Source organism: Giraffa tippelskirchi, chromosome 5, assembly GCF_054371585.1.
Source record: "Giraffa tippelskirchi isolate mGirTip1 chromosome 5, T2T-mGirTip1v1.2.pri, whole genome shotgun sequence".
In the NCBI taxonomy this organism is placed as follows: Eukaryota; Metazoa; Chordata; class Mammalia; order Artiodactyla; family Giraffidae; genus Giraffa; species Giraffa tippelskirchi.
In genome coordinates, this window is record NC_137279.1 from 27,754,522 (window position 1) to 27,781,463 (window position 26,942).

The following is a 26,942-nucleotide window of genomic DNA, read 5'->3' on the forward strand; positions in this document are numbered from 1 at the left end:
AGGACCCTGTCCCCCCAGGACTCTGGGACCCACGGCAGAAGGCATTAGGGTCCAGACAGGTCATTAGCCCCATTTTAGAGGCAAAGAAACTGAGACTCAAGAAGGTGGAGTGACTGCCTAGTGTCACAAGATTAGTGAATGTCCAGGGAATCCAGGTCCCACCTGACCCTTAAGACCTTGGGAGATCTCAGGCCAAACTGGTGGGGCCACCAACCCAGGTGACCTCGGGGAGGGGCTTGGGGGAAGACCTCTCTGGGTTCACAAAGGACGAGGAGAGTGGGCACCCGAGGAGGCCGCCCACCCTCCAGGCCAGGGCCAAAGGGAAGGGAGGAGGGGTCGAGGGAACAAAGGGAACGGGGAGGGGGCGGCGCGGGGAGCGGCCGGGCAGGTTGGGGGGGGGCAGGTAGGGGCCGCTTCCGCCCGGCGGGAATCCCGGGCCCCCTCCCCCAAGCTTCACCTTTTATGGTAAGGCGGCCGGGGCGGCGGGGCGGAGGGAGCCGAGGGGGCGGGGAGGGCGGAGGGGGCGGGAGGCGCCGCGCCGCTCCTGACTTTGCTCGATCGGGTAAGCAACGGGAGCCGCCGGGGGCGCGGGCGGCTCAGGTAAGCGGAGCGGGGTGGGGTAGGGTGGGGGTCCCGTCCTGCAGTCCGCGCCCCCGGCTGCACACAAGTGACAGCGCGGGCAGCCCTTGGCCGCAGCGCACCCTGCTCCCCGGCTCGGACCCCAGCTCCGGCGCTCCCAGGGGGGCCTGCGGGACTGGGGGCCGGGGGTGCGGGTCTCTGTTCCCCGAGCGGAGGGAGGGCAGGTCTGGAGGTAGCGCGGGTGTCGCTGCCCGGGAGCGGCACGCGGAGAGAAGGGATGGCAGCAGGGCGGAAGCTCCCGCACAAAGAGGACAGCGTCCCGCACATGGATCGAATTAAAGTCCCTGGCGGCGCCCCACCGTGACCCGGCCAGCCGCCCCGCCGGGGTGCTTGCGCTAGGGCGCCGGGTTTCCGAAGGTCCAGGAAGCTCCGGGCCCCTTTCCCCAGCCGGGGTTAGGCGAGGGGGCAGCAGGGGCCGCGGAACTGCCCCTCTCTGGGCCTCAGATCCTCTGGCGGCGGGGGGGGGGGGGGGGCGTGCTGGGAAGGGGTAGGACTGAGCTATCCCCAGGGTGTGTGCCTGGGGCACTCTGGCCTGAGTCCTCCTCCAGCCCAGATTCTGAGGACCCCGCGCGCGGAGAGGCTGGGCAGCGCCCAGATCCCTGTTCTTCATATTGATGGAAGCCAAGTCCTGGTCTTCTCAGGCACCCCACCCCCCCCAGGCGTTCCGCCTCTTGCATGAGGTACTGAATAACCATCCAGCTTTCTCTTGGCACCTACCCAGTACCAAGATCTTGAGCACCCCCTCTTCTTCTATCCTCAGCCACCCTTCCAGAAAGACTTCATTATTTCCACTCTTTGAAATAACAGAGGCCCAGAGAGGTTCAGTGACCTGCTTAGGGTGGCCCAGCAGGAAAGAGGTGGGGTTGGGGATGAACTCAGCCCTGTGTGCCTCCTCCACTTCCCTGGGGTGGGAGAGAGGGAGAGGCCCTTCTGTCCCAGGCTGCAAGGTCCCCTGCAGGGCCTGGAGAGGGGGCTCAGTTTCACTCCCACTGCCTGCAGTTTAACTCCCAACCAAGCCTAGGCTGCTTTCTCAGAGTACTGAAGAGTGCAGCTTGGAGGTGGTCCCAGAGGGTTTGGGAGGACCAGGGACAGAGGGCATGGTGGGGGACTACCGCCATCCCTGGAGGCCCTCCTGGTCAGCCAGCCCTGCTCCTGCCCTGGGCTGCAGCCTAAAGCCGGGCTGGGTGGGTGGCTGGATCTCAGCCTCCTTCCTTCCTCTTAACAGGAAATGACTTTCCTTCCCTTTGTTTCCACTTTCTCCGCTTACGGCACTGGATCTCACACTGGTCCTCTGGGGGAGGAAGGGTGGCGGCTGAGGGTCCTCCGGGCTGGGCTGGCTGGGAGGCTGCCCCGCAGGGAGCTTTCTCAAACACCCCCGCTCCAGGGTGACATGGGGGGCATTGGGACCCGAGGGGAGCCTTGGCTGCCTTTCCTGCCCGGGTCTGACAGGGCTTTGAAAATCCCTAGCTCGGCCCCTTCCCCTGGGGCCTGAAGTCCCTGTTGGAAGCTTAGGGAAGGGATAGGCCTGGGGGGGCGGAGTGGGGGGAGTGCTGCCCAGCTGTGAACATCTGGCTTCAGTGCTGGGACGTTCGTCCTGGACATTTTCTGAGAAGCCAGCAGATCTGATTTCCCTGAGGGGTGTGTTGGGGTGGAGTGGGGTTCAGGACAGGATGGGAGGGAGGCAGAGAAGGCACCCTCCACAGCCTCCGGGGATGAGCCCAGAGTTTACTGGCCATCTGATAATTGGTCTGGATTGAGCCATTCTGTGTAAGAACAGGCCTGGAGATTTTGCCTCCCCACCCCCACCCACCCTGAATCATCCAGGGGAAAAAAATGTGACCTCTCAGGCCCAAGGATACCCCGTGGACTTCCAGGTTGGATCCTGCTCTGTTAGAGTTCCAGGTCTCCAACCTCTTGCTTGGGGCCTCACCTGGCCTCATCCATACAGTGGGGGCAGGACTTCCCTGGTGGTCCAGTGGCTAAAACTCCATCCATTCAATGCAGGGGGCCCGTGGTTCATCCCACATGCCGTGCGACACGCCATGCAGGCCACAACTAACACACACTGTAGCCAAATAAATATTTTAAAAAATGAAATGGGGGCATAGCAATCTGTGTTAAGAATTAAGTGTCTTTTTAATGTATCGTTTTATAATTATTTTTATTATTATTTTGGCTGTGCTGTGCAGGAAGGGTGCGTGGGATTTTTAGTTCCCCAACCAGGGATTGAATCCACGCCACCTGCATTGGGAGCATGGAGTCTTAACCACTGGACTGCCAGGGAAGTCCCAAAAATTATGTGACTTTGAAGGCTCAGTAAGCACTGGCTGCATTGCCTGGCACATGGCAAGCACTTTATCAGTGGGTGCCCTTGTTCTTGTATTTAAACCTTAGATGCACTCTGAAACTTGTTTGCAAAAATAGATACTTAAACTTGTAACAAAGTATGAAACGGAAGACAGGGACAGCTAACAGAAGCATACCTACTTCCAAACATCACTTACAAAACAGCAAACAAAAGAGAAGTACTTTACAAGAACTTTAGATGTTTTATTCCTATATTGGTTTCTTTTTCAGAACAGATGTTTTATTATCAGAATGAGCTACACATTTTAACCCAAGATAAATCAATTTAAAGGGAATTTAGCAGCATATATTATTACTATTCTCCATCAGTCTCCAGGAGTCCACAGTGGCCGGTGGAGGGAAGCCTTTAAGTGGCCACTTAGGCTCCAGGTCATTAGGGTCCCTGTGTGCCAGCCTTTGGGGCTGAGCCAGGGTGGCCCATATGGAGAATAAGATAGAAAAAAGGACAATTCCTTCCCTGGGCACAAGCCCTGGTTGCCCAATAAGAACTCTGGAGCTGAGTGTGGACAACTTGCCCCACCCCATGACCCCACCTCATCCCTGGCCCCAGAGCCTACTCTTGTCAGGAATCACCTGAGAGAAGAAAAGTGTGCTCTCCCTGGTCCGGATGCTGCCCTGCTCCTAGATCCGTGCTTTGATGTCTCCTGTGAGCTGGACTTGGGTCATACAAAGACCACAGATGCAGTTGAAAGCATATGAGGTCACTTCTAGGGAGCAGGCAGACATGATGATGGTGAGCCAGGATGGCCTGTGATGGGCTGTCATTGCCCCGTCATTGCCCTACTGCCCTGAGGAGAGTAGACAACTACCCTCAAGAAGGAAATCAGGGGAGGCTTCAGGGAGGAGGTGATGTTTGCACTGGGCTTCTACGGAAAAACTGGATTTACCCTGCACTGGGCAGGAAAGACAGATGGTAGGAACATGCCAGGGCAAGTAAGGGAGAAAAATGGTCCAGGAAGGGTGTGTGGTCCAAGGTGGTCAAAAATAGGTTGAGGCCAGGGGAATTTGGACTTTATTTTGAAGGTAGCAGGGAGCCATGGAAGGCTTTTGAGTAGAGAAGAAACAGATTGATGCTCCGGAAAGATCACTCCAGAGGCAGGATTGGAGATCCTTGAGGCACTCACCCCTGTGCCTAAACCAGGGCATGACTTTGGAGATGAGAGCAGGAGAGATTCTGGCCACAGGATCAAGACTTGATTGGATGTGGAGGCTGATGGCCGAGCACAGGATGCTGGTTTGTGAGCTGGGCCGGGAGAGGACAGCAGAGCCGGGTGGCCAAGAGCATGGGCTCTGGGTTCAGATCCCAAGTTCCCTGCTGCATAACTATGAATGAATGACTTCCACTTCTTCCTCTGGGCTTCCTCACCTGTAAGACGGGGATGGTAACAGTGCTTCTCCCGCTGCAGCCGTGGGAGGTGTGTGAGTTAATGGGCGGAAAGTGCTTAGGACAGGGCTGGCATAGGATAGGCCTTGGTAAACGGTGGCTCTGATGGTTCATCTGTCCCCTTTGCCTCCTGGAATTCAGCGCTGATGTTCTAACCGTTGATTCACCCTGTCTCCCTCCCACAGTGGAGCTGCCCTGGATGTTGGGGACCTCAGCCTTCCTAGGAAAATCCAGATCCCAGGTAAGGGAGGTAGTTTGGGGTGCGGCCCTGGGCTGGGCCTGGCAGTCAGCAGTGCCGAGGGTGGGGAGCTGGAGGAGCAGTCCCTCCCTCATGCTCCTTGGAGGAGGGAAATTAATCATTGGTGAGGTGAGCAGGGCAGGGCTGCCCTTTGTTCCACCAGGTGTGCAGGTTGGGGGACGGGCGGTCAGGACTGCTGGGTCCGCCTCTGTGGCCAAGTCACCTGGTGGGCACCTGCCCTCCCCTGAGGGACATCCGCTGCCCCTTTTGTGGCTGGGTGGGGTGCTGGCACCGTGAGGTGGCTGCTCCTGTCTTGTTGGGAGAGGGAGGCTCCTTGCCCTAGGGGTGTCTGGTGTCCAGGCGGAGCACGCTTGCCCACCCCACTCCTGCTATGCCCTGAATGCTGTCCAGGCCTGAGGCCCACTCTGTCCCCAGCCCCACCAGAAGCTGAAGCAATGGCCTCCAAGCCTGAGAAAAGGGTCGCCTCATCTGTCTTCATCACCCTGGCGCCCCCACGTCGAGATGAGGCCGTGGTTGAGGAGGTGAGGCGAGCAGCTTGTGAGGCCCGGCCTGGCCACCCCTGGGAATCTCCTGCCCCCACGAAGGCACCCGGGGCTGGCTCGGTGGGAAAGCTCCGTTCCTGGACGCCCGCTGGCAGGGCTGCAGCCCCAGGGCCAGCTGTTCCACCTCAGCTCTCCAATGGAGGTAAGAGGGTGAGGGCACTGGACAAGGGAGACTGGCTCAGAGGCAGCACTGAAGTGGGGAGGAAAGGGCAGGCTCTCCGGTCATTCGTTGAGCACCTACTATGTTCCAGGCCGACTCTGGAATCCGCCTGACTGGGTTTGAATCCTGACTCCTCTACTTGCTGGCTGTGTGACTTTGGCAGGCCACTTAACCTCTCTGTTCCTCAGTTTCTCAATCTGTAAAATAGAAATAATGATAGTAACCGCCTCAAAGGGTCCTTGTGAGGATTTAGATGAGTTAACACGTATGGAAAGTGTCACTCCCAGGACCTGCCGTGTAGAAAGTGCTGAATACCTACTGTTATTATTTGGAGCCAGACACTGGGGATAAAACTTACATCCTAGTGGGGGAAACAAAGTAAAAACATAAAATATATCAGAAAGACACAAATACTATTTCAGAAGTAAACACAGTAAAGAGTTGGGGAGGTGCAACTTTTTATGGGGTAATCAGGATGGCTTCTCCGAGAAGGTAACATCTCAGCTAAGACTTAAAGGACACTATGGAGCTAGAAGGGAAATGGGAACAGTTAGTGCAAAGGCCCTGAGGCAGGGATGAATTTGGTCAGTTGAAGGAACTGAGAGGTAGTTTTGTTCTCTGTTGAGCTCTGCATTCACTTGCTGTGTGATCTTAGGCAAGCTGTTTCCTCCTCTAAACTTCCAGTTTCTTCCTCTGGAGGATGGAAATTTTGTCATGTATGTGATGTGAAGGGGCTTCCCTGGTGGCTCAGTGGTAAAGAATCTGTCTGCTAATGCAGGAGACATGGGTTTGATCCCTGGTCCGGGAAGATCCCCTAGAGAAGGAAATATCAACCTTACTCCAGTATTCTTGCCTGGGAAATCCCATGGACAGAGAAGCCTGGCAGGCTACAGTCCATGGGATCACAAAGAGTCTGCCAAGACTTAGCAACTGAACAACAAGAGCAAATGTGATGAGAAATCTCAGCTATTGGAGAGTAGCAAGGAAGGATGATGACCTCGGGGCCTGAGGCAGCTGCTCATCTGAGAGGGCAGCAGCTGGAACAGGAGGTAGTGAGATGCTTTGGAGTCCTCAGGTGCCTAGTCAGGTGTCCTGCTGTTCCAGAGCAAGGCTAAGGAAGCCTTGTGCATCCATCACCGTGGAAACCACCTTGAGACCAGAAAGTGAAAAAGTGAAAGGGTTCATTGCTGAGTCGTGTCTGACTCTTTGCGACCCCATGCATGCCCAGCAGGCTCCTCTATCCTTGGAATTCTCCAGGCAAGAATACTAGAGTAGGTAGCCATTCCCTTCTCCAGGGGAATATTCCTGACCCAGGGTTCAAACCTGGATCTCCTGCGTTGCAGGTGGATTCTTTACCATCTGGTCCCCAGGGAAGCCCCAGAGACCAAAAGGAAATGTCGGTTATAGGAAGGCAGACACGGGGGAGAAGGGACCGCACATGGACACACGTAAGAGTACATGGATATTTGTATAGCATGCTGCTTCATTATAATGCAGCCTCCTAAACTGATCTTTCCTTCCTAACCACACATGCCAAGAACATCCTCCTGCTACTTCTCATTTTTCTTTTCGGCCATACCTCGCAGCTTACCTTGGGCATCTTAGTTCCCCAAGCAGGGGTGGAATCAAAGCCCTGGCAGTGAACGCCTTGAGTCCTAACCACTGGACCACCAGGGAAGTCTTATATAGAAGAACCTGGACCATGATGACCGAAATTCACACCTCAGGACATTGATCCAGTGAAAAAAAATTATGTTCCTTCTGGGTAGAAGAAGGGGAGCCTAGGAAATAGAGTTTAGATGCCAAAATGCCAAACCTTCTGGGATGTCTTCATGGCTTATCGGAATTATAGGCAGAAGATCCTGGAAGTGTGGTTGCAAAACCTGACCAGACCTTCCTCAGTTGGGGGATAGACTTACAGTGGCTGATTACCCATGTTGCTGGCCAACTTAGCAATCTTGGGGCTCAGCCCTGCTTGGAGTAAGAAGTTCTAGGTGAGCAGAGGTCATAAATCTGACCACAAAACATAGAGGTGGGCTCTGGGGGCCTACCCTCTGCTTAAAGCCAGCTATACCGCAGGCCGTCATCTGACACCTGACCTATGCTTGTCCCCTCAGGAATGGATGAATGGATGAAAGTCACTCAGTTGTGTCTGACTTTTTGCCACCCCATGGACTATACAGTTCATGGAATTCTCCAGGCCAGAATATTGGAGTGGGTAGCCTTTCCCTTCTGCAGAGGATCTTCCCAACTCAGAGATCGAACCGAGGTCTCCCACATTGCAGGCGAATTCTTTACCAGCTGAGCCACAAGGGAAGCCCTGTCCCCTCAGGAACCCACCAGCATTTCTTGAACCCTTTCATCCTGGCAGAAGTCTCCCCTCTCCCTCTTTTGAATTCCTGCCCTGGCTGGGACCTGCCCACCCTTCACAGCCAAATGTCGAGAACCTCAGGCATTTGGGAGAGGCCTCAGTGCTTCTGCAGTTTCTCAGTGACCTGGTTCTTGACTCAGTCAGCTCACGTAGCACAGATTCTCACACTTTAGCAGCCTCAGCATCTCTTGGGGGCTTGTTCCAACCCAGCCAGCTGAGCCCCACCCTGGGCCTTCCTGATTCAGCAAGTCTGCGGTGGGGCCCAAGAATTTGCATTCCTTACATGTTTCCAGGTAACTCTGATGCTCTGGCCTGGGGACCACACTTAGAGAATGAGTATCTGGTCAGCAGGTGAGACTTGCAGATGAGTAGTTCTCAAAGTGTGACCTTTGAACCTGCAGCATCGGCATCACCTGGCAATGTAAATTCTAGTGTAAATTCAAGTGTCATTTCAAAAAATGTCAGTTCCCAAAGCTTACTCCAAACCTGCTGAATCTGAAGCACTGGGGTGGGGCCCAGCCTTTGGCTTTTGGGCTTTTGGAAAAGCCTCTAGGTGATTCTGGGGCCGACTCAGAGGTCTAGAACAAGCTTTCCATCTGTACAGCCCTTGAGAGAACAGAGAGGGCTTATATTTGTCGAATGGGTGGGAAACCTGAAGCCAGAGAGGTGCCTCAGCGAACATGCAGGAAATGGGACCAGAGCCCAGGTCTTCAGGCAGCCGGGCTTCAAATCTTTTCTGTCTGCTTTCCCTGGGTGTTTAGGGCAGTCTGACCTCGCTGGAGCCTGGCCGACCTCGTACCCCTGTGATAGGAGGTGGGCAGAGTGCCTCCATGGTCTTTCTCCCAGGGCACTATTAATAGCACTCACCCTGAGTGTGGCAATGGACACAGTCCTGCGCTCTGGTTTCTCTCCTGACCCCTCCAGTTGGAGTTCCAGGAGGAGTCCTAGGGAGCTGGGCAGCCCCTTGTCAGGACAACCTGGAGGGGTAGAGGTTACACTATAATGAGTGTAAGAGTCAGACACAGTTTAGTAATTAAACAACAAACAACAAGGAAAACAGTATGAGGAGCCCTGTATACCCCACATCTGGTTTCAGCAATTACTGAGATTTGGCCACATTTGTTTCATCTGTTCCTTTTTTTTTTTCCTCTTGTGAAGTATTTAAAGGAAATGCCAGTAATCAAGTCATTTCAGCCCCACATTCTTACATATGGTAAGAATGGTTGTTTTCTTACATAACCTCAAGTCCAAACAAAATACATAACAAACTCAACAGGAATGCCTTAGGATTATCTAATAGTCTATCCATAATTGACATGCTTTAGCTTTCCCTTGTCTGCCAAATGAGGGGAATTAAATGAGATGATTAATCCTTTGAATCAGAATCCAAGTGAGACCCATAGTAGTGCTAGCCAATAAAATACGTGAGTCACAAATGCAAATCTTTTATGTAATTGAAATTTTTCTAGTATTCATGTTGAAAAAAGTAAAAAGATATTACTTTTATTAATGAGATATTTTACATTCTTTTTTTAGTACTAAGCACATCTCAGTAGCCACATGTGGCTGGTGGCTTCTATACTGGACAGCACAGATCTATGCATTATGTAAATCTCTTAATTCTAGGGATGACCCCTCTTTTGATCTCTCCCATGCCCTTAATTTCTTGCAGAAACAGTCCATTTCTGTAGAATGTCCTGTATGCTGATTGGTTCTTTTGGGTCCCTGTGTGGTCTCATCCAACTTGTCCCTCTGTCCCCTTCACTTTTTTTTTGGCCACACCATGCTGCACACAGGATCTTAGTTCCCCAAGCAGGGATGGAACCTGTGTCTCCTGCAGTGGAATCACGGAGCCCTAGCCACTGGCCCTCCAGGGAATTCCCTTGGGTTTGTTTTTTGTTTTTCGGTAAGGACAATTCATCAATGGCGCCCATCCCTTCTGATAGGTAACACAAGTTGGAAGACCTCTAATGTGGGTTCGGGTGGTGATGGTGGTAGTTGAGCAGCTCTGGAAAGTCCCCTACCAACTGTCGTCCCCTTGCTACTTTCAACACCTGATAGTCATTACCTGAATCTGTTATGTAACTAGGTGGTGGTTCCCAACCTTGAATGGCATCAGCGGCACTTGGAGGGCTTCCTAAACACCCCATGACCAGGTGCTGCCCCAGAGCGTCTGATTCTGCAGCTCCACGGTGGGCTGAGAAGTTGTGTTTCTAACAAGATCCCAGGTGATGCCGCTGCTACCGGTCCAGGAGTGACACCTTGAGAACCACGGTCTTAGGGGCTGGTTTTGCTTACATTTGAACAAAGCCCTTCTCATGAGGTTTCCAGTGCTCCGGCACCCCGCTGGAGGAGCCTTGTTATGAAAGGCTTTGGTAGCCACTGTTTTCTGAGCCTGGGCCACATGCCAAGCCCTTACCTGCATCATTTTACTTAATCCTCATGAACCACCCTAAGTGATTGAGACCCATGTTCCAGTTGAGCAAACTGAGGCTCAGAGAGATGGTTTCTTGCTTAAGGACACCCAGCACATCAGTGGTAGAGTCAGAACTGGAACCCATATCTGGGTGATACTGGACCTGAGCCCCCAGCCACCATGCTGCCCGGCCTCCTGGGTAAGTGTCACCTCTTCTGTGCACCTGCAGAGACTCTGGCCAACCCATTTGCTCCCTCTGGTTGCAGGGTGTTCGCTTCCTCCTCCGCCCCTGGACATTGACGATGCACTTCCAGACCTGGACCTCCTCCCACCTCCACCTCCGCCCCCTCCAGTGGACCTGCCCCCTCCTGACGAAGAGCCCCCCTCGGCGATGGGGGCGTCACTCATTTCAGACTTAGAGCAGTTGCACCTGCCCCCTCCCCCACCCCCACCACAGGTACTGCCAACCCCCTGGTACCTGATGGAGCTCCATGGGTCAAAGGAGGCGAGGGCGGGGGGGTGGAGGCTTTCAAGATTTTAAGCCTGGAGGTTGTTAGGTCCCTTCTACTCGAGGGCAGTCCCTCTTCAAAGCTCTTTCAGGCTGGTAAAAGTTGGACGTGTTTTTCAAGGTCCCTGGAGAAGGGATGCTACACCCTTTCCACTTAAGTACTTCCTTCAGCTCTGAGGAGGACATTCCCCTGCATCTAATCTAAATTTCATCCTGCAGAGGAAACCCATCTCTAACCCTCTGCCCTTGACAGGGGCATTGTAGACATAGGAGGGTTCCAGGCCGAGGGAAACCATGACTCCAGGAGATTCCTTAGAAGCAGAAGGAAGTAGCATTGACCGGGTGAAGGAACCCAGAACAAGGAGTTGGGAGAGCTGGCCTCAGTTTATGCCTCTGTACCAGGGGGCTCATGGAGGGGCTTTCCTGGTGGCTCAGCAGTGAAGAATCTGCCTGCCAATGTGGGAGATCCTTGGTCCAGGAGAATCCCACGTGCCACAGGACAGCTAGGCCTGGGCACAACTACTGAGCCTGTGCTCTGGAGCCCGGGAGCCACAGCTACTGGGGCCCTAGAGCCTGGGCTCTGCAGCGGGAGGGGCTACCACAATGAGAGGCCCACGCACTGCAACTAGAGAGTAGCCCCCGCTCCCTAGAGCTAGAGAAAAGCCCAAGCAGCAACAAGGACCAGGCACAGCTGATAATAATTACTAAAGGGGAGGGGGGCTAATTGTGCCTGGTGCCACCAGATGAGGGGCAGAACTGTGTGGTGTCCCTGTTGGATGACTCTTCTCCCCTCTGTCCCCACAGCACCTGGTGGAGGGGCCTCCATTGCAGCCTCGGCCCAGTCATCTCAAGCCCGCATTGGAGGAGCTGCCGCCTCCCCCAGAAGAGCCTGTCGGCTTCCCTGAGAGAGAGGCCTCCACAGGTATGGCCACTGGGTGGCCCACTGGGGCCCTTGTGGGGCCAGCTTGGACTTGCGGGGGCAACTGGGGGAACAGGGACTACTGTGTCTGTCCCAGCTCACAGTGCAGTGATGGGCCTTATAGTTGTGAGGCAATTTTATTTTTACTGCCTTAACCTTTTTTCCTTTATAACTAAAATCCATTTAAATATTGATTTGCAAAATTTGCTGTGATGGCAAAAATGCCTTGAATTTTTTCACTGTTTAAGTTTTTGAATATATAACACCCTTACATAGTACAGATAAAAAGCACAAGGAACTTCTCTGGTGGTCCAGTGGCTAAGACTCTGCATTCCCAATGCAGGGAGCCCAGGTTCAATCTCTGGTCAGGGAACTTGATCCCACGTGCCGGAACTAAGAGTTTGAAAGCTGCAACTAAAGATCTTGCATGCCGCATCTAAGACCCTGCATGACCAAATAAATACAGAGACAATTTTTTTTTAAATAAATAAAAATAAAAGCACAGAAAGGAACATTCCAGATAGACAATCTGTTAATATCTTGTGCACATCCTTTCAGAGGTGTCTTTTGCATATGCAGGCAGATACAAATGTATCCTTCCTCACAAGTAGGAGCAAGCTCTGCGCTGTTCTGCATTTTGCTTTCTTTTCTTTGTTCGGTCTTAGAACTCACTCGACATCAGAACATAAGGAGTTTCCTTGTTCTTTTTCACAGATGCATAGTATTCCTTAGCTGGGCCTGACTACGTGCATTTAACTGGTTGCCTGTGGACAGGTGCTCAGGTGGTCATGCTGAGTGAATTGCCTTGCACCTAGTCATTTTGCCCATGTGCAAGTTCATGAGATAAATTCCTAGAAGAGGACACACTGTGATATTTTTTTCAAGCTGTCCTTGGCCATTCCCATCTACACTCCCGCCAATGGTGTCAGAGTGCCCATCTGCTCACAGCTTCTCCAGCACCATCTGTTACTCATTTAATAAATGGCTATTAAGTGCCTACCACGTACCAAGGCCTCCTCTAGTCCCAGGTTATAAAGTAATTCTCCGGCTTCTTCCAGTGTTCTTATGGTTTCCCTTTTCACATTTGAATCTTTGCTACGTTTGGAATTAGCTGGGTGTAAGCTGTCACGATGGAGAAGCTCTATACAGTCAGCAAAAACAAGACCGGGAGCAGACTGTGGCTTGGATCATGAACTGCTTATTGCCAAATTCAGACTTAAATTGAAGAAAGTAGGGAAAACCACTAGACCATTCAGGTATGACCTAGATCAAATCCCTTATGAGTATACAGTGGAAGTGACAAATAGATTTAAGGGACTAGACCTGATAGACAGAGTGCCTGATGAACTATGGACAGAGGTTCGTGACATTGTACAGGAGACAGGGATCAAGAAAATCCCCATGGAAAAGAAATGCAAAAAAGCAAAATGGCTGTCTGAGGAGGCCTTACAGATAGCTGGGAAGAGAAGAGAAGCGAAAAGCAAAGGAGAAAAGGAAAGATATTCCCATCTGAATGCAGAGTTCCAAAGAATAGCAAGGAGAGATAAGAAAGCCTTCCTCAGTGATCAGTGCAAAGAAATAGAGGAAAACAACAGATTGGGAAAGACTAGAGATCTCTTTAAGAAAATTAGAGATACCAAAGGAACATTTCATGCAAAGATAGGCTCGATAAAGGACAGAAATGATATGGACCTGACAGAGGCAGAAGATATTAAGAAGAAGTGGCAAGAATACACAGAAGAACTGTACAAAAAAGATCTTCACGACCCAGATAATCACGATGGTGTGATCACTCACCTAGAGCCAGACATCCTGGAATGTGAAGTCAAGTGGGCGTTAGAAAGCATCACTACGAACAAAGCTAGTGGAGGTGATGGAATTGCAGTTGAGCTATTTCAAATCCTCAAAGGTGATGCTCTGAAAGTGCTGCACTCGATATGCCAGCAAATTTGGAAAACTCAGCAGTGGCCACAGGACTGGAAGAGGTCAGTTTTCGTTCCAATCCCAAAGAAAGGCAATGCCAAAGAATGCTCAAACTACCGCACAATTGCACTCATCTCACATGCTAGTAAAGTAATGCTCAAAATTCTCCAAGCCAGGCTTCAGCAATACGTGAACCGTGAACTTCCAGATGTTCAAGCTGGTTTTAGAAAAGGCAGAGGAACCAGAGATCAAATTGCCAATATCCGCTGGATCATCGAAAAAGCAAGAGAGTTCCAAAAAAACATCTATTTCTGCTTTATTGACTATGCCAAAGCCTTTGACTGTGTGGATCACAATAAACTGTGGAAAATTCTGAGAGATGGAAATACCAGACCATCTGACCTGTCTCTTGAGAAACCTGTATGCAGGTCAGGAAGCAACAGTTCGAACTGGACATGGAACAACAGACTGGTTCCAAATAGGAAAAGGAGTACGTCAAGGCTGTATATTGTCATCCTGCTTATTTAACTTATATGCAGAGTACATCATGAGAAACGCTGGGCTGAAAGAAACAAGCTGGAATCAAGATTGTCAGGAGAAATATCAATAACCTCAGATGTGCGGATGACACCACCCTTATGGCAGAAAGTGAAGAAGAACTAAAGAGCCTCTTGATGAAGGTGAAAGAGGAGAGTGAAAAAGTTGGCTTAAAGCTCAACGTTCAGAAAACTAAGATCATGGCATCTGGTCCCATCACTTCATGGGAAATAGATGGGGAAACAGTGGAAACAGTGTCAGACTTTATTTTTTTGGGCTCCAAAATCACTGCTGATGGTAATTGCAGCCATGAAATTAAAAGATGCTTACTCCTTGGAAGGAAGGTTATGGCCAACCTAGATAGCATATTTAAAAGCAGAGACATTACTTTGCCAACAAAAGTACGTCTAGTCAAGGCTATGGTTTTTCCAGTGGTCATGTATGGATGTGAGAGTTGGATGGTGAAGAAAGCTGAGCACCGAAGAATTGATGCTTTTGAACCGTGGTGTTGGAGAAGACTCTTGAGAGTCCCTTGGACTGCAAGGAGATCCAATCAATCCATCCTAAAAGAGATCAATCCTGGGTGTTCATTGGAAGGTCTGATGTTGAAGCTGAAACTCCAATACTTTGGCCACCTCATGCGAAGGGTTGACTCGTTGGAAAAGACCCTAATGCTGGGTAGGATTGGGGGCGGGAGGAGAAGGGGACGACAGAGGATGAGATGGTTGGATGGCATCACCGACTCGATGGACATGGGTTTGGGTAGACTCCAGGAGTTGGTGATGGACAGAGAGGCCTGGTGTGCTGCAGTTCATGGGGTCGCAAAGAGTTGGACACGACTGAGCGACTGAACTGAACTGAAGCTCTCACGGTGGAGCTCTTTGTCTTGTGTTGATTTTTTTGCAGATGGCAACTCATTTGTCCTAACACTACCCATCTGAATTTTGGCTTTTTCTTTTTTTTGGCCACACTCTGTAGCATGTGAGATCTTAGTTTCCCCACCAGGGACTGAACCCAAGCCCCTAGCATTTGAAGCACAGAGTCTTAACCCCTGTACCACCAGGGAAGCACCTTGATTTTAGCCTTTTAAAGGCCACTCACCTTTCTTCTTAATGTCCCTCGTGATCCTCCCCATGAGCTGAGGCTGTGCTTCTAGCCTCCAGGGGTTTGAGGCAGAGACCTGGCACTCCGGATAGGTCCTGGGTGGTGACTGGGTACAGTTCTCTCAGGCTGGGCAGATCACAGCCTGTGTTTCCTCTACCCTAGATATCTGTGCCTTCTGCCACAAGACTGTGTCCCCCCGAGAGCTGGCTGTAGAGGCCATGAAGAGGCAGTACCATGCCCAGTGCTTCACGTGCCGTGTCTGCCGCCGCCAGCTGGCCGGGCAGAGCTTCTACCAGAAGGATGGGCGGCCCCTCTGTGAACCCTGCTACCAGGTAAGCCCGGGGCCATTCCCCAGGTGCCAGCACTGAGCACCTCTTTTCTTTCCCCACAACGATCTGGGGAGTTAGGCACTAGTGACCCATTTTACAGATGAGGAAGCTGAGGCTCGGAGAGGAATTCAGCCAAGATGTGTGCATTTCCCATGGCTGCTGTAACAAATGACCACAAACTTGGTGGCTTCAAATGATAACATACTTATTCTCTTATGATTCTGGAGGTCCAAGGTCCAAAATCAGTTTCACTGAGTTAGAATCAGTGTTTTCCTCCCTCCAGAAGCTTTAGAGGAGAATTCATTTCTCACCTTTTCCAGCTTCTAAAAGCTGCATTTCTTAGCTCCTTTGTCCATCTTCCAAGTCAGCAGTGTGGCATCTTGCATCAGTTTCTTTTTTCTCTCTGTGTCAGGTCTCCCTCTGCCTTCCTCTTTTAAAGATACTCGTGATGACCTTTGGGGCCCATATGGATAACCCAAGTTGATCTCCCCATCCCAAGATCCTTAGCTCAGTCACACCTGCAAAGTGTCTTCTTTTTTCTTTTAACTTTTTGTTTTGTATTAACAGTATAGTCAATTAACAATGTTGGGATAGTTTCAGGTGAACAGCGAAGGGACTCAGTCACACATGTTCACGTATCTGTTCTCCCCCAGACCCCCTGGTCATCCAGGTGGCCACATAAAAATTGAGCAGAGTTCACTGTGCTGTACTTGTTGGTTATCCATCTTAAATATAGCAGGTGTGTACATGTCCATCCCAAACTCCCTAACTGTCCCTTCCCCCCGGGAACCTTAAGTTCATTCTCTAGGGACTTCCCTGGCAATCCATTCGTTAAGACTCTGAACTTCCAATTCAAGGGACATGGGTGTGATCCCTGGTTGGGGAACTAAGATCCCACATACTGTGTGGCATGGCCAAAACAAAAAGTTCGTTCTCTAAGCCTATGAGTCTCCCCATCCCAAGATCCTTAACTCAATCATACCTGCAAAGTCTGTGTTTTTTTTGGCTGCACTACACCACATGGGAGTGCTGAGTCCTTACCACTGGACCGCCAGGGAATGCCCTGCCAAGTCTCTTTTGCCACGCCAGGTAGTCACAGGCTCCAGGGCTTAGAACCTGGATACCTTTGGAGGCATCATTCAGCCTGTCACACTGTCACACTCTGGTCAGCGGTGGAGCTGGTGACCTCCCCCGGCCCCAGCTGGTTCTGGACCCTGTTTGTGGTCTTGCCACTCCCTCACCTAGAGCCACGAGGTTCCAGTGTGTGGGGTGTGATGGGTACCACCTGTAGTCTGGAAGCGCTAGTTTGGATGCCAAGGTGCTAGAATTGCTAACTCTCCAGTGGCACGTGGTGGCGTTTCTCCACGTGGTATACAGACCTCCCTTATGCATCCCTGGGGGTGCAGTCAACCTTACCTTGTCCTCAGAGATTGGTGGCGCCTAGCAATCTGCATTTTTAGCACGTCTCTCCGGTGATTCTGATACACACTAAAGTCTGAAAACTTCTGATTTGAAGAGTTAGAACATTTGGAGTCGGGACTGTTTAGAAAACTCAGAATGACCTGATCCCAGGCAGCGAGGTTCAGTGGGAGGAGAGAGGAGCCAGGTGTCCCACCCTGACCCTCTGACTCCATCAGTGTGACTCCTCTGATGTCCTTATGCTCTTCCCCAGCTTGGAGCCAGGCAGGGGTGAAGCAGTGGGGGGAAGAAGAAGGGGTGGGGGTGGGGTTTTAGCTGAGAGCATCCAGGAGGGGCTTCAGCAGCCCAGTAGAGGAGGGAAGCAGGAAATGCTGCCCCCACCTGACACATCTGTCCAGAGGAAATCAGGTTAAGATGAACAGGAGCACAGTCAGGACGGGGAAGAGACATGCAGGAGAAGAGGTAGATGAGTTAGCTGGACGCCCTCTGCTCTGTCTCAGTAATACCTACCCCTGTCTCTCTCCTTTCTCTCTCTGTCATCCCACCTCATTCCAGAAGGGATTTGAGGTAACTTGTAAGAATGCACATATAGAGACTTCCTGGTGGTCCAATGGCCCAGACTCCATGCTTCCAGTGCAGGAGGCCCAGGTTTGATCCCTGGTTGGGGAACTAGATCCCAAATGCTGCGATCACGACCCAGTGCAGCCAAATAAATAAATACTTTAAAAAAAAAAAAAGGAATGCACATAATAACTAATCAATAATAATGTGGTACACTTAAAACTTCATTAAGAGGGTAGATCTCATCTTAGGTATTACCACAATAACACAAAAAAATTTTTAAGGACACATATAATACTATGAGAGGGCTTCCCAGGTGGCGCTAGTGGTAAAGTACCCATCTACCAATGCAGGAGACATAAGAAGGTTCAATCCCTGGATTGGGAAGATCCCCTGGAGGAGGGCATGGCAACCTACTCCAGTATTCTTACTTGGAGAATCCCATGGCCAGAGGGGCCTGGCAGGCTACAGTCCTCAGGGTCACAAAGAGTCGGACACAACTGAAGCAACTTGACATGCACACATAATACCATGAGATATCAAATAAATTGATAAAACAGAGGAAATCAAGGTAGAAAGTGAGATGAGATCCAAGGAAAGTTAGTACTCCAAAAATATGTGAAAGACCCTTATACTCATTCCTAAAAGTGGAGCATGAAATTGGACTGTAAACTTCCAAGTGGCCAAATGGAAAATATTAAGTTTCAAGATTTATCATCCATAAGATAAAAAGCATGACTATTCCTCTGGGAATGCCTTTTACTGGTTCTAAAGCTTTAGAGAAATTTTCCTATGGACGCTCATGAACCCTGGCCTCGAGTATTTCCTAATCACACACACAAAAAATGTAGTCATAGCTTCATGGCAGGATTTCTCACGGTAAACCAAGGATACAGGGCCAAACTCAATCCCCTCTAAGCAGCGTGGAGGTTCAGGGGTAGTAGTTAGGGTTCCTACTGCATGAATGTGAGCACCTCTCCTGTACCTCTGCCTCCTGGGCCCCTGTGGGTAGCTGGGCCAGTGCCCTTGGTGGCTTGGAGGGGACACACCCATGGGCTGGCTCTGAGGTGGTGGCCTTCTGTCCCAGGACACCCTGGAGAAGTGTGGCAAGTGTGACGAGGTTGTCCGGGAACACATCATCCGGGCCCTGGGCCAGGCCTTCCACCCCTCCTGCTTCACGTGTGTGGCCTGCGCCCGGTGCATCGGGGACGAGAGCTTTGCCTTGGACAGTCAGAATGAGGTGTACTGCCTGGACGACTTCTACAGGTACAAGAGGGGGCCACACACTGGGTGGGGCACGGAGGACTGCGTGGGGCTCAGGTGGGATGGAGTTGCTGAGCCTGAGTGCTGGAGGCTGGGTCAGAGCTGTCCTGCCATCGCTGGGCCTGCAGGAAACCACCACTGCCTGTTCCACATACCCTGTGTTTGAGTGACCACCTGCTTGCTGCTAACACTTTTTTTTTTAATTGGAGTATAATTGCTTTACAGTGTTGTGTGTCTGCTGTATAACAATGTGAATCAGCTATATGTCTACATACATCCCCTCCCTCTAGAGCCTCCCTCCCACCACCCCATCCCACCCCTGGAGGTCATCGCAGAGCACCAAGCTGAGCTCTCTGTGCTATACACTAGCTTCCCCTCTAGCTATCTATCTTACACATGGTAGTGTATATATGTCAGTGTTACCCTTTCAATTCATCCCACCCTCTCCTTCCTCCGCTGTGTCCACAATTCCGTTCTCTACATCTGCATCTCTATTCCTGCCCTGCAAACAGGTTCATCTGTACCATTTTTCTAGTTTCTGTATATATGTGTTAATATACAATACTTGTTTTTCTCTTTCTGACTCACTGCACTCTGTGTGACAGATAGACTCTAGGTTCATCCACATCACTGCAGATGACCCGCTTCTGTTCCTTTTTATGTAGCTAACTCTTTTTGAGCAACTCTACTTGGGTTAGGCCATTTAATCTCAAAACTGTTAGTACAGGCAGGCACTATTAAAGCTTCTGTTTTAGCAAATGTGGAAACTGAGGCATGCAGTACATAAGTACAGTAAGTCCCCTACATACGAACCTTCAAAGATGCGAACATGCATCTGATTCCAGCAAGGCCCCAGAACCTGTGCCATTGTCAGGTATGAGTGAAACTGCAGCTTGCGCTCTGTCTCCTGTTGTTGGAGACGATCCTTCAGCTCTACCATCCCCCACCTCTTCTCCCTCCTCCATTCAGTAACTCTTTTTGCCTCTTCACTTGATGCCAGCCCCTGTAGGCCAGCTGTTGTATGTACTACTATACTTTTCAAGGTACTGTACCATAAGATTAGAAAATGTTTTCCCTATTTTTTGTGTTTGTTTTTAATGTACATATTTGTGTGAAAAGTATTATAAACCTATTATAATATAATATTCTATCACCGACTATGTTAGTTGGATAACTGTTGGACTTATGAACACACTCTCGGAACAGAAATCATTTGTATGTAGGGGACTCACTGTACCTAAGTCTCCCTGATGGCAAGTACCGAAGCTGCGATTCAAACCCCGTCGACCTGACTTCAGGGCCTTGCTGTCAATCCCCAGACCACAGTGCCTCCCCTCATAGCTAGAACTGTATGGAGAAATGGTGACACACGTGTCCAAGAGGCCTTGTCCATCACTGCCCAAAGGGAGAGACAGAAGCGCCTAGCAGAAAAGGAAAGAAGAAAAAGCAGTGATCTATGATACAAGACCAATGAAATGGGTTCACCTGAAACACACATGAGATTTCTCTGCTTTCTCAAATTCCAGCATTCCCCAGTCACTTCCTTCCCTTGGGCTAATTATAAGCTGGGAAGCCAGGTCTAATTACCCAGGTCTGCCAGGAAGAAATAGGCATTTGTGGTTGTAGCTCCAGGTGTAGTCACATAGCAACAGATTCAAAATAGCTCTGGGAGGTGAACCAGAGCCAGCCCAGGTTCTGACAGCTAATTTCTGCGGTCGTGGGTGTGAACGCCTCCTGAGCTTGGGTTTCTTTCTCTCTAGGAAGTTCGCCCCGGTGTGCAGCATCTGTGAGAATCCCATCATCCCCCGAGACGGGAAGGATGCCTTCAAAATCGAGTGTATGGGAAGAAACTTCCATGAGAATTGCTACCGGTGTGAGGTGAGTGGAACAGTGCTGATTTAATTAGATGTAGCTGGCCCAGTCCAATCACCACATGAGCCCTGTTGAGAGCCTGCTGTGTGCCAGGCCCTGGGCTGAGACAAGTCCAGGTGAGGGTTCTGATCTCAAATTGCTCACCATCCAAGACTTCCCTGGCGGTCCCGAGATTAAGACGCTGAGCTGCCAATGCAAGTCGTGTAGGTTCGATCCCTGGTTGGGGAAGTAAGACCCCACTTGCTACATGGTGCAGCCAAAAAGAAGAAAATCGTTACCCCAAGCTATCTAATAGCAGAGACAAATAAGAATGGAAATAACTACAAATCTAGTCTTTGAGTTAATGATAGAAACCAAACTCAACGTGCTTCCTACAAGAAAGGGGATCTTAACAGGAAGGTTCTTGGTGGTGATGTCATTGATGACATCAAATGATATAGGGCTTTCTCTCTGTCTCTTGGTTCTGCCTTTATGTGAGTGTTTGCTTCATTTTCTCTCCCTGTGCCCTGGCATTCTCTGTGGGGCAGGAGATACAGTGCGTGGTCATGGTTGGCTCAGATTTACATCCTTCCAACTTAGAAACCCCATCCAGTGATCCCATACAGTCCCAAGACCTCTGATTCACCCAACTTGGATCACATGGCCCATTCTGGATCAATCAGTGGCCAAGGGCTCTTACTGATAATCTCTGGGGCCAGGGAGGCAGCACTGTATGAAACCATTGGGATCGATTGTGTGCATGCTCAGTCACTCAGTCGTGTCCAGCTCTCTTCAAGTCCATGGACTGTTGCTCACCAGGCTCCACAGAATTTTCCAGGCAAGAATACAGAAGTAGGTAGCCATTTCCTCCTCCCAGGGGATCTTCCCAACCCAGGGATCGAACCTGCATCTCCTATGTCTCCTGCATTGGCAGGAGGATTCTTCACCACTGAGCCAACTGGAAAGCCCCCTGAGCTGCCAGGGAAGCCCTGATACAACCATAGGAAGGACAAAAGGAATGCTGGGTAGACCCACACCACAGATATCCTTTTAAGGTGCTATGAAAGAGCATGTATAAATCCGCTTTGGGGCAAAGAAGGCAGTAATTAAGTCAAGTGATCAAGATTGGTACAATCAAAGCACTCTTAATTTTATTTACTAATTTATTTTTGTCTCTGCTGGGTCTTCCTGGCTGCACAGGTTTTCCTCTAGTTGTGGCAAGCGGGAGCTACTCTCTAGTTGTGGTGCACAGGCTTCTCATTGCAGTGGCTTCTCTAGTTGGGTGTTCTAGGGTGTGTGGGCTCAGTAAATTCAGTTCCTCAGCTCTAGAGCACAGGCTCAGTAGTTGTGGCTTAGTTGCTCTGAGGCGCGTGGGATCTTCCCAGATCAAGGCTCAAACCCACATCTCCTGCATTGGCAGGCGGATTCTTTACCTCTGAGCCACCAGAGAAGCCCTCAAAGGCACTCGTAGAGGAGGCAGTGCTTAACCTGGGTTTTGCAGAATGAGTAGAAGTTTGCCACATAGTCCAAGGGGGAGAAAAAGTCCAGAAAGAGGCAAGGGCCTATGAAATCCTACTGTAGCACAAACAGCCTGAAGAATTAGAGGAAGTGGAAGTTTCTAGATGTGTCTGGAGTGTAGACTGCTGGATATAGAGTGAGGCCAGAGAGAAGGAAGGGGCCCCAGGTGCCAAGCTAAAGAGTCAGCCTCAGGCTGCATGCAGGGAGTGGTGAGGCTGAGGTGGGGAGGCTGGTTAGAAGCTGGTACAGCAGTTCCAGCAAGAAATGCCTGGGGAGCCGCACAGGCCTCACACTCAGAAGGATCCTCTGTTTGCTTTGAAGCTCTGCTGTCATTTTTAAAAATTCTTCATTTTTGAATAAGGGACTCTGCGTTTTCATTTTGCCCCAAACTCTGCAAATTATATAGTCAGTCCTGCCAGGCAGGCTCTAAGAATCCACCCTTATCTCTTCCTGTCTTCCTCATGTCACTGATGTTTTGGTGATGATGACAAAGGTATCACCTAAGTGGAGACTCCCAGAGCAAATCTCTCTCTCTTTTTTTTTAAATTTTAATTGAAGTATAGTTGATTTACAGTGCTATGTTAGTTTCTGGTGTACAGTAAAGTGATTCAGTTATACATATGTATGTTCTTTTTCATAGTCTTGCCTAGAAAATTCCATGGATGGAGGAGCCTGGTGGGCTACAGTCCATGGGGTCGCAAAGAGTCAGACATGACCGAGCAACTTCACTTTCACTTTCCGTTATGGTTTATCACAGAATATTGACTATAGTTCTCTGTGCTGTACAATAGACCAAGTTGATCCATCCTATATGTAATAGTTTGTAACAGAGCAAATCTCTTAATCAGCCAGTGAGATTCCAAACATTTATTCACTCACATTTAAGCAGAGATCTGGAGCCAAGAAGCCATTTTCACTGAGAGTGACCCAAGAGTTTAATCAAGAAGTTGACACACTGCTTCGTAATTATGTTGACGTATTGGTTATAGTTCAAAGTTCAGCTGGTAACACATCTTGAAAGAACAGCGGTGGAATTCAGATGCTGTTATCCCTGCTATAGCCCACGTCAGGTCCAGTGGCGACTGGCATTTCCGTGGGCCTGGATGGTGAACAAATAAACCCTCCCTGCTTCTCCTTGGTCAGCTTATCGGGAACATTGCCCAGGCTGCTGCTGTGAGTCAGAGTTTGGACTCTAGCAGCTGCATTTCAGAAAGTAAGGCTTCAACCGCAGTGGCCTGAGCAGATGTGGGTACTGTTTCTCTAGGAAAGGAAGTGGGTTTCAAGGTGCTGTCCACACTCTTCTCACCATTCCTGCCCCTTTTTTTGGCCACACTGCGCTGCCTATGATCTTAGTTCCTCAACCAGGGATCGAACCCACGCCCCCTGCAGTGGAAGCTCAGCGTCTTAACAACTGGACTGCAAGGACATTCTCCATTCCTGCCTACCTTGTGGTCCCTGTTATTTCTTAAAATTGCCAGAAGAGTAGCAATGCTTTCATACTCAGCTAGTATTTTTCAATATAAAATGCTTTCATACACATCACCTTGGAAAGTGGAAGTGTTAGTTGCACAGTCGTGTCGACTCTTTGCGACATCTTGGGCTGTAGCCCACCAGGCTTCTCTGTTCATGAAATTTTCCAGGCAAGAATACTGGAGTCAGTAGTCATTCCCTTCTCCAGGGGATCTTCCTAACCCAGGGATCTAACCCTGGTCTCCTGCATTGCAGCAGATTCTTTCCCGTCTGAGCCACCAGAGAAGCCCCTTATTTAATCCTAATGATGAGCTTTTGATATGGGAGTTACTGTCTTCATTTAAGATGAGGAAACTGAGGGTGAACAAAATGGTTTTGCCCTGTGTTCTGGGCTGGGTCTGACAGCTTTCTGCCACCTGACAGCTCCTTCTCAGGCTCTGTGACTTGATCATAGTTGAGGTGTTTCTTCATTTGATTCTAATTTAGAAGAGGTCACATGTGCCCCTTTGGGACTTCAGGTTTGGCACTTGGTGCTCTCAGAATGCCAAACAAGTGGCTGTTGGGAATAGCACAGATCCTGGCATTAAGTAGCCCAGAGTCACCTTCAGAGACTCGAGGTGCAATTCCAGGGAAGATACACACGAGGGTGCCCTCCCCGGCTGGCAGAGCTGGATCAGGATGTCTGTGACTCCTGAGTTGTCTCTAAGATCGGCCTTTCTGGTCTCATCCGTGAAGCTCTAGGGAACACCAGCCATGCCCAGAGCGGGTCTCTGGACGGTCATCATGTTATTTCCTGCATTTCCTGCATGTGCCCAAGTGAGGCCCAGATGAGGCGCAGGCTTGTAGCAGAATGGTGAATTTAGTAAAGTCTGGGCCCCGAATCCCCATCCTCATTCTAAAATCTTTTGGGGATTAAAAAGCTGGAAAGATGAAGGTTTGTGCCAGGGTTGAAGCTGTATTAACAGTGGAACAACAAAAAGACCCCTGGACTCTGAGCCTGAAAACCCAGTCCTATCCTAGCTCTGGAAACAGCTGTGACCTGGGGTGGATGTCATCCCTCCCTAGACCTCAGAGAGGGCTTTTAAGACCCTTCCAGCCCTTTCCATGATCCCTTAGGGGGCTTCTCCACCAAAGGGCCCCCTCTTCTCCCAGTGTCCTGGATTCTCCTCTTGGGTGATTCAGTTAATTTCCTCCATGGATGCTGGCAAGTCCCACCTCCTTGGGCTCCATGCTGCAGGGCTCAGGCCTGGGGTCTCAGGCTCCGTGCTGCAGGGCTCAGGCCTGGGTCCATCCACATGTGTCTCGTTCCCACAGGACTGCAGGGTCCTCCTGTCTGTGGAGCCCACGGACCAGGGCTGCTACCCGCTGAACAACCGTCTCTTCTGCAAGCCATGCCACGTGAAGCGGAGTGCTGCGGGGTGCTGCTGAGGGCACCCCCGGGCCAGGGGCTGTGGCTGCACAGTAGCCCCGCTTGTCGGGGCCCCTCCCTAACTTGTGTCCCTTCCCGACCTCTTCTGGCATGCTTTCCTTCCAAGCCACATACAGGTACCAGCTTGCAGCTCCACCCATCACTTCGGCCGTTGAGCCCCAGCCTCCTCCCAGCTCAGAGCACCCTTCAGACTCTCAGCAGTTCCTTCTCTCCTCTGGGCACCAGAAGGCTTTCGTACTGTGAGCATCATGCCCGGGGGTCCACCTCCACGGCTCTGGCCCCTCTTGAGTACTGGCCTCGACCTCCATTTCCAGGGGTCAATTGGGTGAGTCTCCAGCGGGCACCCTCTGTCCATAGTAATGATCCATGAGCTCTGAGGGTGCTAAGCTGTTAGAGTACAACCCCAGAGTCCTTTAAAAAGCACTATTTTTTAACATTTGAAGGTTAAATGGTGAGAAACATACTTTGGGTTTTGGGGGAAGGTGAGGAAATACCTTCCATTGTTCATAAATGTACAAGATGGTGACCCTCCTGGTGGCACAGACTTCCCACCTTGGGCCCGTGTTGACATGGGGCTCAGGCCCAGGCATGAACCTGCACAGCAGCAGGGGCAAAGGGTGACATGCAGCTGACACCCAAGGACAATGTCAGCAACTCCTCCACCTGCCTTCTGGTGCCTCCTCCTGTGTGCAACAGTGATTCTGCAGACACAGATTAAATGCCCGTTGTTTGCCAGGGAGCGGAGCACAGGAGCCCTTGGGTGTTTCTCCTGCAGCCTTGATGGGGGCTGTGCGCACACACACACACACACACACCTCCAGGACGGTAACAGGGGTGTCCCCCAACCCCTGCTCGGGCCCTCCAGCCCAGGCTGCCCTGTGACCACTGCCCACTCAAGGCCACACCTCTAAGAGTCTTTTCCCTTTTAAGAAAAAAATCACTTGTTGCTTTGTAACTTCTAAGACATTTTGTAGGGCATGAACACATGAAGCAAAAGGTGCTTTCCTCTCTGGGGTCCTCTCAATGTACCACATGCTCTTAGGAGGATTCTCGGAGCTCCAAGTACCTGGAGGGTTTCTTTGTAGGGCCCCTTAAGGGCTTCAGACCAGAGCTGAGCTTCTCGCCCGAAGCTTAGAGCAGCACATCCCAGACTCCAGACATTCCCATAACCTCCACAATTTTTATCATATGAGGCCCTCCTGTTCTCTCACTTACTTAATATTTTCTTTAACTCAGCATCCTTTTTCTTTTTACTCACTTACCAATTTAGTCTTATGTTAACTAAGCAATATATCCACACAGTCACATGTTGATGTGCTAGTTATACGTGAAAATAAATGCGTAACTATTCAAACTTGGTCTGTGTTCCAAATAAGATCTCACCTCGTAAATGCTGGCCTTTGCTTAGTAACATCAGAAAAATCTCAGGACATCTGCTCTGTGTGCACGTGTGTGTGTATGTGCACTCAGTTGTGTCTGACTCTGCAACCCCATGGACTGTAGTCCTCCAGGCATCTCTGTCCATGGAATTTTCCAGGCAAGAATACTGGTGCAGGTTGCCATTTCCATCTCCAGGGGAATCTTCCTAACCCAGGTACCAAATCTGCATCTCTTGCATCTCCTGCATTGGCAGGCAAGTTCTTTACCAGCTGAGGCACCAGGGAAGTCCCCAGTGTGGCATGAATGTCCAGCATGTATCTGTACCCTCTGTCCCAAACTGGGGCTCTTCTCAGCAGGTAAAGGGACTCTTGTCCCTCCTGATGGCCAGCGATGCAGACTTATACCAGCCAGCACACAGGTACAGCTGTTCTTGGACATGGCCACCGGCAGTGAAGCAGCTGCTGGGTGACCAGGGTGGGGAAGCCCTCCAAGGCCACCGAATCCTTTAGCAGAGTCAACACCACCCACCGGATGTGCTCTGCACATGGGCCACACTCCCTGTGAGCTTGCTCACCACCAGTTGGGCATGGTGA

General features: G+C 50.5%; 1 protein-coding gene across 6 annotated transcripts; it reads left to right on the forward strand.

Annotated features, from left to right (window-relative positions):
* The first annotated feature begins 535 nt into the window (after positions 1-535).
* On the forward strand, positions 536-26,323 carry FBLIM1 (filamin binding LIM protein 1). Of its 6 annotated transcripts, none has more exons than XM_081488108.1 (9): positions 536-562; positions 4,576-4,631; positions 5,040-5,333; positions 10,405-10,595; positions 11,451-11,568; positions 15,292-15,461; positions 18,526-18,704; positions 20,462-20,579; positions 24,855-26,323. In XM_081488108.1, the coding sequence occupies exons 3-9, from the start codon at positions 5,084-5,086 to the stop codon at positions 24,966-24,968; spliced, it is 1,140 nt and encodes a 379-aa protein (XP_081344234.1). In that variant the 5' UTR covers positions 536-562; positions 4,576-4,631; positions 5,040-5,083; the 3' UTR covers positions 24,969-26,323. The 6 variants fall into 6 exon arrangements, with proteins under 6 accessions (XP_081344234.1, XP_081344233.1, XP_081344235.1 ...); XM_081488107.1 differs by having other exon boundaries at positions 5,064-5,333; XM_081488109.1 differs by having other exon boundaries at positions 553-600; positions 4,576-4,757; positions 5,064-5,333.
* Positions 26,324-26,942: the final 619 nt, after the last annotated feature.

Bases quoted from the DNA above. Each gene is read 5' to 3' on its own strand.
- FBLIM1 (XM_081488108.1), top strand. From the start codon at position 5,084: ATGGCCTCCAAGCCTGAGAAAAGGGTCGCCTCATCTGTCTTCATCACC. The intron at 11,569-15,291 runs GTATGGCCACTG...CCTCTACCCTAG, and splicing joins TGAGAGAGAGGCCTCCACAG to ATATCTGTGCCTTCTGCCAC. The intron at 18,705-20,461 runs GTACAAGAGGGG...CTTTCTCTCTAG, and splicing joins TGCCTGGACGACTTCTACAG to GAAGTTCGCCCCGGTGTGCA.